At 46.1% G+C, this 12416-nt stretch overlaps 1 protein-coding gene across 2 annotated transcripts; it reads right to left on the bottom strand.

Moving 5' to 3' along the window:
* On the bottom strand, window positions 1-11248 carry ralba (v-ral simian leukemia viral oncogene homolog Ba (ras related)). 2 transcript variants are annotated; one of them, XM_031733160.2, is made up of 5 exons: window positions 11118-11248; window positions 3687-3880; window positions 3109-3317; window positions 1702-1879; window positions 1-1343 (listed from the first exon to the last, which is right to left on the bottom strand). In XM_031733160.2, the coding sequence occupies exons 2-5, from the start codon at window positions 3798-3800 to the stop codon at window positions 1221-1223; spliced, it is 624 nt and encodes a 207-aa protein (XP_031589020.1). In that variant the 5' UTR covers window positions 3801-3880; window positions 11118-11248; the 3' UTR covers window positions 1-1220. The 2 variants fall into 2 exon arrangements, with proteins under 2 accessions (XP_031589020.1, XP_031589021.1); XM_031733161.2 differs by lacking the exon at window positions 11118-11248 and adding an exon at window positions 4316-5406.
* Between the last annotated feature and the right edge of the window lie 1168 nt (window positions 11249-12416).

Raw genomic sequence — 12416 nt, 5'->3', positions numbered from 1 at the left:
TGAAAAAAGGAAGAAAAGCATTTATTCAGCAGCTCTCAGCCACCAACAAACACACAGCAGGTGCAGGGTCACCATCAACATCTCATCTGAATACACAACAGTTGGGCTGGAGCATCATCAGAGCTTCACTCAGACACACAGTAAGGTAATAAGGTTCTCCCATAAATGCACACACACTCTTACACAACATACATACCACACACCCACAAACATAGTTTGAATTGTTGTTATTTTGTTGGCACAGACTGCTTAAAACTCCCAGCGTGACTCAACACAGCATGAAGCCACTTCTAAGGTACTGACAATGTAGTGCATGTTATTCAAAAGAACAAGGAAGAAGAAGAAGATCAGAACTATGGAGACTAACACAGACTGAATGCATTAGCAGGGTGGCCTCCTGGATTGTCGACATGATCCAAACCTCGCTCGTGTAGAAACGGTGACGTCTGCGCTCTGAGGAACGTTACACCGACGAGCTCTACTCACGATCCATTTCCCAAAACAACAGACACATTCTTAAAATACAGAACAAACGTTAAAATATCTGATCGCGTGTACGTGAAGAGAAATGAGTGGATTCTGAGTCAGCGAGGATGTAATTTACAGCTTTCTCACTGAAAATGTGTTTTAACATTGATTTATGGTAATCGTATCAGGATAGCCGCCCCGACTGCGCTGCACTGTATGAACCTCCTGGGACGAAAAAAACCTCACAATTCCTCAGATGAAATGAAAAAAAATATTCAAGAAACCTGAAGGCAGTGGGAAAACCAGACATTAAACTTCCAGTTTCAGCAGCTACTGCAAACACAAAGTGGGCGATGGAAACATGCTCCACAGAGAGGCAACAGTTTACATGGAGCCTACACTGTGACTGCAGGCCCAGATTAGAGGAGGCGAACAAACTAAGAGCATGGCTTTGTAGAGAGAAAGGAACCAAAGGAAAGGCAGTAGGACCGCTGAACGTGTCGAGCAGCAGAGTTAGTGTCAATGGCAGTTTGGTCGCTGGCTTCCTGTGAGCCATCAAGCCCTGCAGTCACCGTCCATCCTCACAGCAGAGCCAGTCAGCTTTCATTCATTAAGATTGGCAACATAGTGGTTGAGATTGTTCTAGACATGAAACTATAACAAGCTATCAATAAAAAATAATCAGATTCATTTAAATCAAAGACGCTGAGCTCTGTTCTGTGGAGCTTTGTGTTTTCAGGTCCATGAGGAGCTCAGAGTAAACAGCATCTCTCCCTGAAGCTCTTCTTGTTCTTCTTGTTCTTCCCTTTCCCGTTCTTGTCTTTGTTTTCAGACATTTTCTTGCCTCGCACTTCACGCATCAGGTCAAAGAACACCTGGAAAGAAATCAATCACATATTTATAACACATACAGGATTCATGTGTGTGAAAGAGTCAAAAGGTCAGCTGTGCAAAAGCTTCAGGCACGTTCAGATTCCTCAGTAGTCTATGTGACGGCTCCCACAGAGACCAGCAGCACGCAGGCGTGGGTCGTGGGCTCAGGAGTCCAAGCAAAGAAGCCAGACCTCCCTCTGCCCGCCCACCTCCTTCCTGGGTGCGGGCCTCATCCCAGTGGGACATGCTGGAAACGGCCCCACTGGGAGGCGCACTAATTTCTTCTGAATCACGTTTACGTCACTTTCAGTGCCTAAAACTTGAGCGCAGCTCTGTGCTGGTGTGTCTGAGCGATGATACCTTGTCAACGTTGGCTCTGGTTTTGGCTGACGTCTCCACGTACTGGACGCCCCACGCCTCGGCCTTCGTGCGGGCCTCGTCCACGGGCACCTGCCGACGGTCCTCCAGGTCCGACTTGTTCCCCACCAGCAGGAGCGGGATCTTGTCCTCTTCTGCCTTCACCCGCAAGATCTGCTCCCTGTGAGCACAAATTATTATTTTGTCTTTCTCAGGACTTTTTCCCAAATCTAAGTTAACATGATAATCAGCCGGCAGCGTCACAGAAACAAAGACTTTTACAGGTTCATTAGCAGGACGGTGCTTTAATGTTTACAGCGAGTCACTGTTTCCACACTCGTGCTGTCGACGGACCTGCTGCTGTCATGTAAACTGCTGAAAAATACTAATCTAATTTGCAGTTTGGAGTATCCAATCATCTCCCCTCTCAGCGAGCCTCAGCGAGCGCGGCTGACGTGTTTGATTCAAAGTGCTGCTGACTAACATTTGCATTAAGCTTCAGTGTTTTGTTGCTGATGACTGTGGTTTAATCCTATCTGAACCTTCCTGCCACAACACGTCCACACTGACACGCCTCTCCACTAATACTGTGACGTGGGTGTGACTCTACACGATCGTCTTACCTGGATATTCATGTATTATCCAGGGCCTGACACTGAAAGATACTCGTGGGTGCAGATAGAGCTGCTCAATTAATCGAATTTTAATCGAGATTACGATCTGGGTTTTCAGCGATCATTAAAAATGACTGAGCCGATTATTAGCACCTCCCTCGTGCTTTACTCTCGCGCTGCTCCGTGTGGCAAATCGAGCGCACCTCTCTGCGTTTCGAACACGCGTCACAACAATTAAGAGGACTCGAGGGAAGCTCGGAAAGCTAAGCAGAAGTCATTTGGAGAGGAGAGGATAACGGCTGCTGAAGAAAGAATGCCGTTGGTTGAAAAGAGGTAAAACGAGTTCAGTGGTGTGGAAACATTTTGGGTTCGCGGAGTCAGACGTGGATCAAATATTGTGCAGTATTTTGAAGTTCACTAAACATAGATGTTTACATTTTGCATTTATTCTTTATATTGCAAACATTTGCACTGTAATCAGTATTTGCACACTATTTTATATTATTTTTTGACACCTTTAAAGCCGTTATTCAATACATTGTTATTGTTAAATAAATATCGTCAAATAATCGAGATCTCAATTTCAGTGAAAATAATCGTGATTATCATTTCTGCCATAATCGAGCAGCCCTAGGTGCAGACTGTTGTTGATATTTTTGTTCCAAAGTGTCTCCTGCTGACTTTGGATACTCTCTACAGCAGATATGTAACGAGCGACGATGATGATCAGCGATGTCATTTTTAACCACTCGTCAGCTTTCATTAATGGTACCAAACTGAACGCACGCATCAGTACCTGAACTCAGCAGTGGCAGCGAAGGACTCGGGCTCTGTGATGGAGAAGACCAACAGGAAGCCCTCCCCGCTGCGAAAGTAGTTGTCCCTGATAGCAGCATAGTCCTCCTGCCCGGCGGTGTCCAGGATGTCGATCTGAGCCTCCTCCCCGTCCAGAACCACCTTCTTCCTGTAGCTGTCTGCTTTGGTGGGCTCGTAGTCCTCCACAAACTACACATGAAGAGGCAGAGCAGTGACGCCTGATCAGAAGTGATTCAGCAGGCTAACATGCAAATCAGACGCATGAACAAAAACACCTGCAGACATGCTGCTGGGAGCTCTCCCCGACACAGGGACCAGTGACAGCAGCGCCTCTGTTAGGCAGGAGTGGCTGTTAGTCTCAGGCCACAGGGAGCAAGGGAATATTTTCACATTTATGGCAAACCATTGAAAACATCATAAATGTTGCAAATAAAATCCAGATAGTAAAATAAATGAAGAGTGAACTGGTCACGCCTACAGCCAAATCCCTCCCTTCATCTGCTGTCGTGACCTTGCTACAACGGTGCCTTATTAGTTTCCCAGGCTGTGTTAACTCACCTCATCGTACATGAACTGCAGGGTGAGGGCTGACTTCCCCACGCCGCCACTGCCCACCATTATCAGCTTGTGCAGCACCAGAGAGCTCTGGTTTTTACCCTTATTGGCAGCCATCACTGGATTCTTCTTTGTGCCTCTCTTAAACACTCAAACACATGTGCACAGGTACACACACACACACACACACTCACGACCTGTAGAGGACAAGAGCGGAAACATTAGTGCGTACAGTAAATAACCTCCGTATGCCGAAAACAAGCATACCGTGGACGCGTGCAAGGACAGATGGCAGTTGTTTCTTAGCAGCTTTCACTCTGTGACTCTGTGCCAGGACTCCAGGCTGTGCTCCAACAAATCTTAAATCTTAACCCCCATCATCTCCATTAAAGCGCCAAATTGCCTACTCGTGAATCCTAGAACTTTATAAAGTTCGCCATCAAAAGGTCATTGCAACTGATCAGAAGTAATGAAGCCATCATTCTTCAGTGCAAAGCAGCATTTACAAATGCATTAAAACAGGCCATCGTGTGCTAAACTGGTTAAAGAGCAGGGAGACGTGCCTGCCCATCTCTCTGCTCTGTAATAGCTCTGCCCTCACAAGGTGAAAGCTCACAGTCAATTGCTTTTACCTGACTTCACAATCTTCTCTCTGTGTCAGATAGGATAGCTGCCATGCCCTCGCCTGCTCTTTGCTGTGGACTTGTTGTGGTGCTGTGGAGTGCATCAAATGAGGTTCACAACAAATCAGCAGTCTAACAATATTTACCCGCAGTGCTCAGCACGACGCCAGCAGGAATCAAAAGTGCTTCTTCATTATATCTTTGAGCGCGGCTGACAGCTTCAGTCATAACCAGCAATGTGTGAAAGATTGTTGATCTGATCAGTTAGTAAATAACTGATTAGAAAAGTGATCCGAGGAATCTTCTTCTGGCATTAACTGTTTCTTATTTACCACAGATCACCTTTACACAAAGTTCTAAGTGTCACAGGAACTTGTACACAGACGGGCGTGAAGTCAGACACGAGTGGAGCTGGTGGACAGGCCTTGGTGATAAAAACACTTCACAGTTAGTGTCACACATGAAAACCATGTGACAGTTCGTGCTGACATTATTCCAACACAAGGGTGGACTTTTTTCTGCAACCCCACCTGTGGTAGGGACACGCTCTGTGCTTATATGTAACTGCTCCACTTTTACATGCAAAAAGAATTACTGCTCTCTCTTACTTGGTTGCAAAAATCATAAAGCTTAAACTAAAAATTCACAGCAGTCAATAAACAGTCCAAGGTCCTGTGTTAAGGAAATACATTACTGCAGACAGCTGTGCAGGTGTCCTGTACGTTAGGAGCTCACTGCTGTAACTGAGATGATCATCATGAAGAGAAGCTCGGCCACTTTGTTACTGTTGTTTTTGCATCCATATCATAGGATGCATCTGTGACTGTATCTGTATCCTGAGCTTATGACCCATCGCTTCCTGCAGAGCAGCCTGCTAACACAATTCCAGCGCCTGATAAACACTGATGACTTTCAGTCCTCATTAGTTAACCCCCATCTGTGTTTAAAGCATCGTCACTCCCTGTTTGTTATCCGGGCTGCACCCTTGACGGTCATGCCGGACAGGTGAACACTCATCAGCCACTGAGGCTCAACACCTGGCCACTCCGTCACCTTATTACCTTGAGTGTACAAACCATACGAGCTGAGATGAAGTCTGTACATCATATGAACCCTAGTTCTATGGGCTCAAAATGTGGTCATAAATATTTTGTACTTGTAAATAAGTTTTGTACTTGTAAATCAGGATTTGTATGTGTAAAAAGAATTTGTGCGTGCGTAAAAAAGATGACCACATTTTGAGCCCATATAGTTCCCTCATCGGGACGATGCTGAGCCTCCTCTGAGCTGTCACACTAACAGCAGCACAGAGCTGATTCATTTCAGCTCACAGAGTGTGAGCTCACTGCTCACAGACACAGGAACCTCCTGCCTCTCACACATGTAATATTACAGCCCTGCAGACGCCTTCTACAAACTCCTGGAGGGACATTAAACAGCAACAACCTGTGTGTGAGAACATCAGTTTCTTTACATCGTCTGAGAGCAGAACTCGTCTTGCTGTGTCAGCCATCGCACGATAGCTGCTGATGCAGGCGATGAGGCATCGGGGTCTTCCTATATCCAGCAGGAAGTGAAATCTGATCTGTGCTCTTCCTGTCTTTGTTATCAGTAACAGGCCAGGATACCCACGCAAACCTACACATACTTACACATCCATCAGGAAGGCAGCACTGACACAGAGGAGGGGTCACCATGTAAATTATTTACTGTGACCCACTTCTCTGTGTGCGGGCGTAGACACAGACTCCACCATCATAAATAAAGCAATCAGAGCTAATAAACTCAGGCAGTGTGAAACATGCGTATCACGTGTGCTTAGTGGAAAGTTTCCGAGGGAAGTTCACACAGCGAGGGTGGGGTCGTGTCACATTTCCACCAGCTGCACTGTGACTTTGAATGTAGGGTCAAAATCGAGGGACAGTTGCAAAAGATATGAAAAATTCATATTTAAGCATGACCCACATCCAGGAGCTGAGTCTGCGTGGTGCTGGTCCTGTTTCAGGGCGGTGGGGTTATGGGCGGAGCCTACAAGGCCACTCTGGTTGCTAAGGCTCCTGAAATATAGATGACACCAGCGCAAGAATTCATTAAGATTCCCTTTGGAGATCGGCCCGATGTTCCCTCTGCACTCATCCTCACACTTTGGCAAAGACGTACGGAGGTTTGCTGAGACTCTCGCAGATCCTAACAAAAGATTACAGCAAACAGAAAGTGTGAAGCACCCCGAACTGAATTTCTGTGCCAGAGTAAAGCCGAGACATCTGAGCCAGACTTGTAAAGAGCCTGAGGATGCTCCGTCTTTCTACATTCCTCTGATCCCAGGGGTGGAGGGATTTCCTCTCCCCGTCTGATGAAGAAAACAGTGACGTTTATTCCCTAAATAACAAACCTCCAAATTCCAAAGATTTCCAAAGGAGATCAGTTAGTTTTCTCATCTCGATACCGATCGACTGAGTCAATCACGACACTTATGTGGCCCACCGATACGTGTCGCATGCTAAACAACTCTCTTTCACTTTAATGCTTCTGCCATGTCCTCGTGTCCTCTCAACACTTCCTTCTTTTCCAGCAAAAGTGAAGGGGCACCAGACAGCTGCCAGTATAACCATAATTAGAGCTCGCTGTGATAAAACAATATGATCGAGGTGAGAGTACGAGCAGGTCACACATAAAAAAATAAAGACCTGCGGGGATTATTTACCACTGCAAATCAGGAGCATTGTTACCAAACATCTGGGCATCAGGAAATGATTTGGTCTACTTTCAAAGACGGCATACAGCAGCACGAGAGACATCTTCAAAAAGCGAGCTCCCCACTGTGCATACTAACGACCCTCAGCCAGGGGAGTGTACAGAAAAGCCTTTGACCAAACTGGGCAGCAGAGACCCGGATCGTCTGTATCCTCCCCCTCCAGCCGCACCGAGTGGGACCTTTTCAAACAAACGTAAAAGCATACTCCCGTATGGAAGTTGCAAAGATAGTGAAGTCTTCACTGATCCCTGCAGTGGCACAGGAATGACTTATGGAAAACACACTTTAGCTGTTTCTCCCCATCCTGCAGCTGACCCTGATGATCTTATCCAAACACTCCAGTCTTTCCCATTCCCGGAGCATTCCACTGGACTGATTCACCACGGAGAGACGGATGAGTCGACTTCTCGGCACACATTTCATCACAAATGTATTTGTTCCTGCTGAGCAACTCCCAGCTGCCCACAACTTATCTCTCATTGCAATGTAAATATATTTTTTCATTTTCCTGACAAATAACCACAACGAGCCCAGTTACATACCACCTACACCAGTGCAGCAGCCTGCAGTGCCACCACTGGAAGAAATAAAAGCACCACCTCACATTTCCACTCCATCTGTGCCGGCGGTGGCGGTAAACTTCACTGCTCTCACACGGTCTGTACCATCGGAGAAGGTGAAGTGGTCAACCTTAATCTGCCTTGTAATACTTCCACACTGGAGCGAGACATCGTGCTGTGGCCTGCAGCTACAGCTTAAACACAGACGTGGGTTTAATGAAACAGCAAGGCGACTGAACAACTGTGTGAAATCTAATCTCCCAGGCTTTGCATCCAGCTTTCATGTAAACGCACACTCCAGTATGTTTACGGGCTCGGACAGGCCTCTGGCTGGATTTTGGTGAAACGATGGTCCTGTCTGAGCGCAGAGTGCATCACACTGCAGGTGTGAGTGGTGGATAGAGCTGAGTGATGAGAGGAATCTCAGACATCTACAATGAGCAAACTGTAACGCACGTCACCTGCATACTAACATGACAACATCATGGCTACCAGCGTCGCACCTTGAAACATCGCTCAGCTACCATCCAGGAGCTTCCAGCACGAGCTGCAACAAAGGCAACAAAACCCGAGCAGAGTGAGCGACGCATGCTCTAAAAAAGAAACGAACAACAAATATGAAGTTTAAAGATGTTGCTAGTCCCGACCGGGACAGTTAAACTTTACCCATTTTACTCTGTAACAAGGCATCGATACAGAAGGCTGTTGGCCAGGACGCGGCTGTAAAGTCAGTACCAACATGATGGTTTATTGCTTTGCTAACCAAATGATGTCAGTGTTTGTGCTTACCCTTCAAAAAACTCCACCGGTTATTAAAGCAGCTACAGTTACAACCTGAAGGACGTAAAACAACCTGAGGGTCTCCACAGAGGCCTGAATGAGTGAAAAAGACCCCACGCATGAGATGTGGGTTAATTAAAACTGAAACACACCGACCCTGAGCTACCATTGTGTTCCGCAAACACTTATTTGCATAAGCAGTTCCTCTTCCTTTAAGGAAACAGGATGTAATGCTTTTCATATTTGATGTGTTACACATATCAGTTACAACTACTGTGTGTAAATATCTGGACATCAGTACATGTCGGTGTATGAAATGGCGTCTTCTAGAGAAGTACACCGAGTGCTCGTCCAGGCCAAACTTCTGTCAGGATGTTAAAAAAAAAACAAAAAAAACAAAGTTCTAATTAAGTAAAACAGAAATATACAAAGCCCGGTCGGCCCTGCTGAGTAAGGCACAGTTTATCACTGCTACGCACTTACCTACATCAGCACACAGCCTCACTTCTATTTAATGACAGACCTGCGAGGATGGCACTAATGCTAATGCACAGCAGAAACAGACCGCAACGGGCTTTCAAGATAATTCAGTGAACTTAAGTTACATAAATAACCTGCATGACTGTCAGCAAAGACCGTCTGTAAGTCAGTGGGCAGCAGCAGTCTGACAGAGCAGGTTCGTCAAGAGTAACCAAAGATAATGATCCACACTCACAACAGTCACGCTCGGTTCATATCGATATGACATCTAGCTGAAGTACCTCGGCAAACGGACCGTTTCAGTGTCAGCAGCTTTCAAATCAGCGAGACGTCTGTGAGTGACAGGCAGAAACAACCAATAGGACGGCTCATTCAGCAGACTTCAACCGCTGCTCAGTGATCGCTTTCTGTCATCTGATCTCTGATCAGCTGTACTTACAAACAGTGGGTAGAAAATGTGACTTCAGCAGTGCAGAGCAGCAGCTCTGTGTCTTAGCTGTGGACCACATTACAGCCCAGATTTCACAGTTGTTCTGACAACGACAAGAGAAACATTTACTTACTTTACTTGTGAGTTTGTCTACATTAAAATGCAGCACACAGTTCCACACAGCCTGTACGTCCCTGCTGGTTATAAATGGGTCGTTTCATGGTTACTCCTCAGCGCTACACATTGTCCAGAGCGCTGAACTCAGGATATATGACCAAAGCGAACCATTACTCTAGGTTATCCACGCGCAACAGCAGGATTTCCTGTTCCTGCGGGAATGTCACCGGCTAAAGTAATTCTCTGGGATTTCAGATCTCTGGGTCACAGGAAAGTGTTAGCTTGGTTATTCCTGCTTTACGTGCCATCACAAGCCCTTCTGATATTTGTAGCATTCTCTGGAACATAAAATTACAGGATTTCCAAAAAAGGAGATTAAAAAAAAACTTTTAATAAAGTTAAGGTGAAAGTCATAGTGATTTTTTAGCAGCATGCTATCAAACTCCACTTAGCACTGACCCAAGAGAAGCAGCGACCGTGGGTGGATCTTAGCTCAACATGAGTGTCCGTGTAGAAAAAAGGGAACCTTGGAAGAGGCTTGTGGGGCTGGGAGGTAACTTACTTCATAAACATCTCATAACACAATAAAAACTGATTTTCAGGATATGGGCCCTTTAAACACAATTTTCCCCAAAACAAAAATAAATGGGTCCATCAGCTTTTAGAAACCCGAGGAAGTCCCACAAAACTGATGACCTGCTTTTCCTGGAAGTGCTGTTATTGTGCTTGGATCAGCGCGGTGCTCGGGAGCTGTTTACGAGGGTTTCAGAAGATCATGAGACTGCGAGCTTACTGGATGTCACTGCTGCTTTAAATTAGGTGTTAGTCACCCCAGAATGACACCAGTCTGTGTGATGAACCACACACGTCACTTTCCCCTCACACAGACCCACAGCTGGCTTTGTCAAAGAGAAGGAAAAGTGCTGCTGCTTTGCCAGCACCGGCCCTGCACCCAGCACCTTAACAGTACTGTATACATGTAAACACGGATGACTCACGTAGCTGCCTTCATCCTTACATTTCTGCACTTCACTGGAGGGTTATAGTCGATAAAGTGACCATTACAGAACCTCCAAAGTCTGGGGACTAACAGAGGTGTCCCTCCATGTATGATTTTCTCCGTCACATACAGACAGAAGACAGGTGTGACAGCACCAGCATGATCTCAGTGTTAGTACACCAAACTGTCCTTTTAGCTGACATCAGCTGAACTACAGGAACATGAGCCGGACCTGGCTCACTGGGTGTGTCCGCTCATCTCCCCAGAGGTAAAAACTTTTCAGCAACTACCGCCAAACAGAGTAGAACTTTACCCAGTCCGTCTCTAAACGGTAAGTTTACACAACAGAGCAAACAGGAGCGGTAAAGCCGCTGTAGTGCCAGAGCACAGCCGTGGAGAGGACAGGCTGGTGCTACTGTCCGTGTTACCGAGGCTACACCGTCACTGGAAGCTAACCTAACGACCGGCCAAACAAACAGCTCGTGCCTGACGTTAGCTTCCACAGAGACAGCTAATCAGTAACCAGTGTGTGTCCCGGTGTCCTCACAGCCGTGGGTGCTGAGAGGACAGCCTTTGGACCCGCGGGGTGCTCGCCCGTCCTTACAGCAGGTGCGGTACCGTCAACCTCCCCAAAGCCCCGGTTACGGACTCACGGCGTTCCGCTTGACCGGGGCTGCCCGGAGCCTTACCGAAGCACGATCCGCTTGTCTGCCCGAGGCTGCCGCTATCTTGCTGAGCGCGTTAACAGCGAACACAGAGGCATCGGTCCACATATACAAACCGCTCCCGCAACAAAAGCCCCACCTTCCGGAAGTACAAGCTACAAACGGCAGGATGTGACGTAATCAGCGCTCCGCCTGACTGCCAGCGTTTACTTGGATTTCAAACCGGACGGGATTACTACTAATAATTATTAATTATTAATTAATAAAAAATATAAATTATTAATTAATAAAAAAATTAACAAAAACCAGTTCAGTGTAACAGAGTGGTGTACAACTAGCACAGTTATTGTCTATGAATCCTCGGATTCAATACACAAAACATGCTGTAGGAACTTTTAAAGACTTCCAGGTTTCTGTGACGTGACACCGCAGGAAAATAAACAATATTCTGAATTCAATTCAGTTTTATTTATACAGCGCCAAATCACAACAGCATGCGCCTCAAGATGCTTTATATTGTAAGGTAAAGACGCTACAGGGAAACCCCCACAGCTATCAGACGAACCCTATGATGGTGGTGTACAGTGACAGGGGAACGATGCTCCAGCAGCAGCTTAAAGAATAAGTATGATCTACAATGAAAACAGCAAGTACTGACGGACTTATCATGTGAGGTAGTGGAAAACATTACATAAACCAATGTGAAAATCATTTTTTAACATGAAAAAAATAAAATAAAAAATAAGAATTGTGGAAAAGCAAATTCTTGTGAATATTAGAGCAAAAATCAAATAAATAGCTCTATAGCTTTAACACTTTAAATATGAGAAACAGATGTCTGTTGAGTTGTCCTGACAGGTGTGTTCACCTGTTACAAAGAGGTATTTCCGTTTTATAGAGAACGGTGGGAAGGACTTCCTGAACCGCTCTTTCTCGCAGCGTGATTGGATAATTCTGAGGGAGGAGGAGCTCTGCTGCTCCTATTGTGGAGCGGAGCAGGTGCGGTTGTCCATGATGGAAGGCGGTTTGTTCAGTGACCTGCTGCCCTTCACTGACTCAAACACCTCCAGATTCTGACCAATGAGGTTCCAGCTTGGTGGACTAGTTTGCTGATGCTGCTACAGTAGGACAGAAGCTCTCCAGCACAAACTGAAGGACCCGAGCTTCCTCACAGAGTCCAGTCGGCTCATCCCCTTCTTATACACACTGTTGGTCCTCCAGTCTGTGATTCACGGAAACACCCACTGAGACATAATATTAAGAACAAGTGTTGTAGCTCAGAAATGCCAGATCAGCAGCTCTGTAACAATAAAACCACCTACT

This window comes from Oreochromis aureus, linkage group 16 (genome assembly GCF_013358895.1).
Source record: "Oreochromis aureus strain Israel breed Guangdong linkage group 16, ZZ_aureus, whole genome shotgun sequence".
Lineage (NCBI taxonomy): Eukaryota > Metazoa > Chordata > Actinopteri > Cichliformes > Cichlidae > Oreochromis > Oreochromis aureus.
The sequence above is the reverse complement of the archived record's forward strand: the minus strand, read 5'-3'. Positions and strand labels throughout refer to the sequence as shown.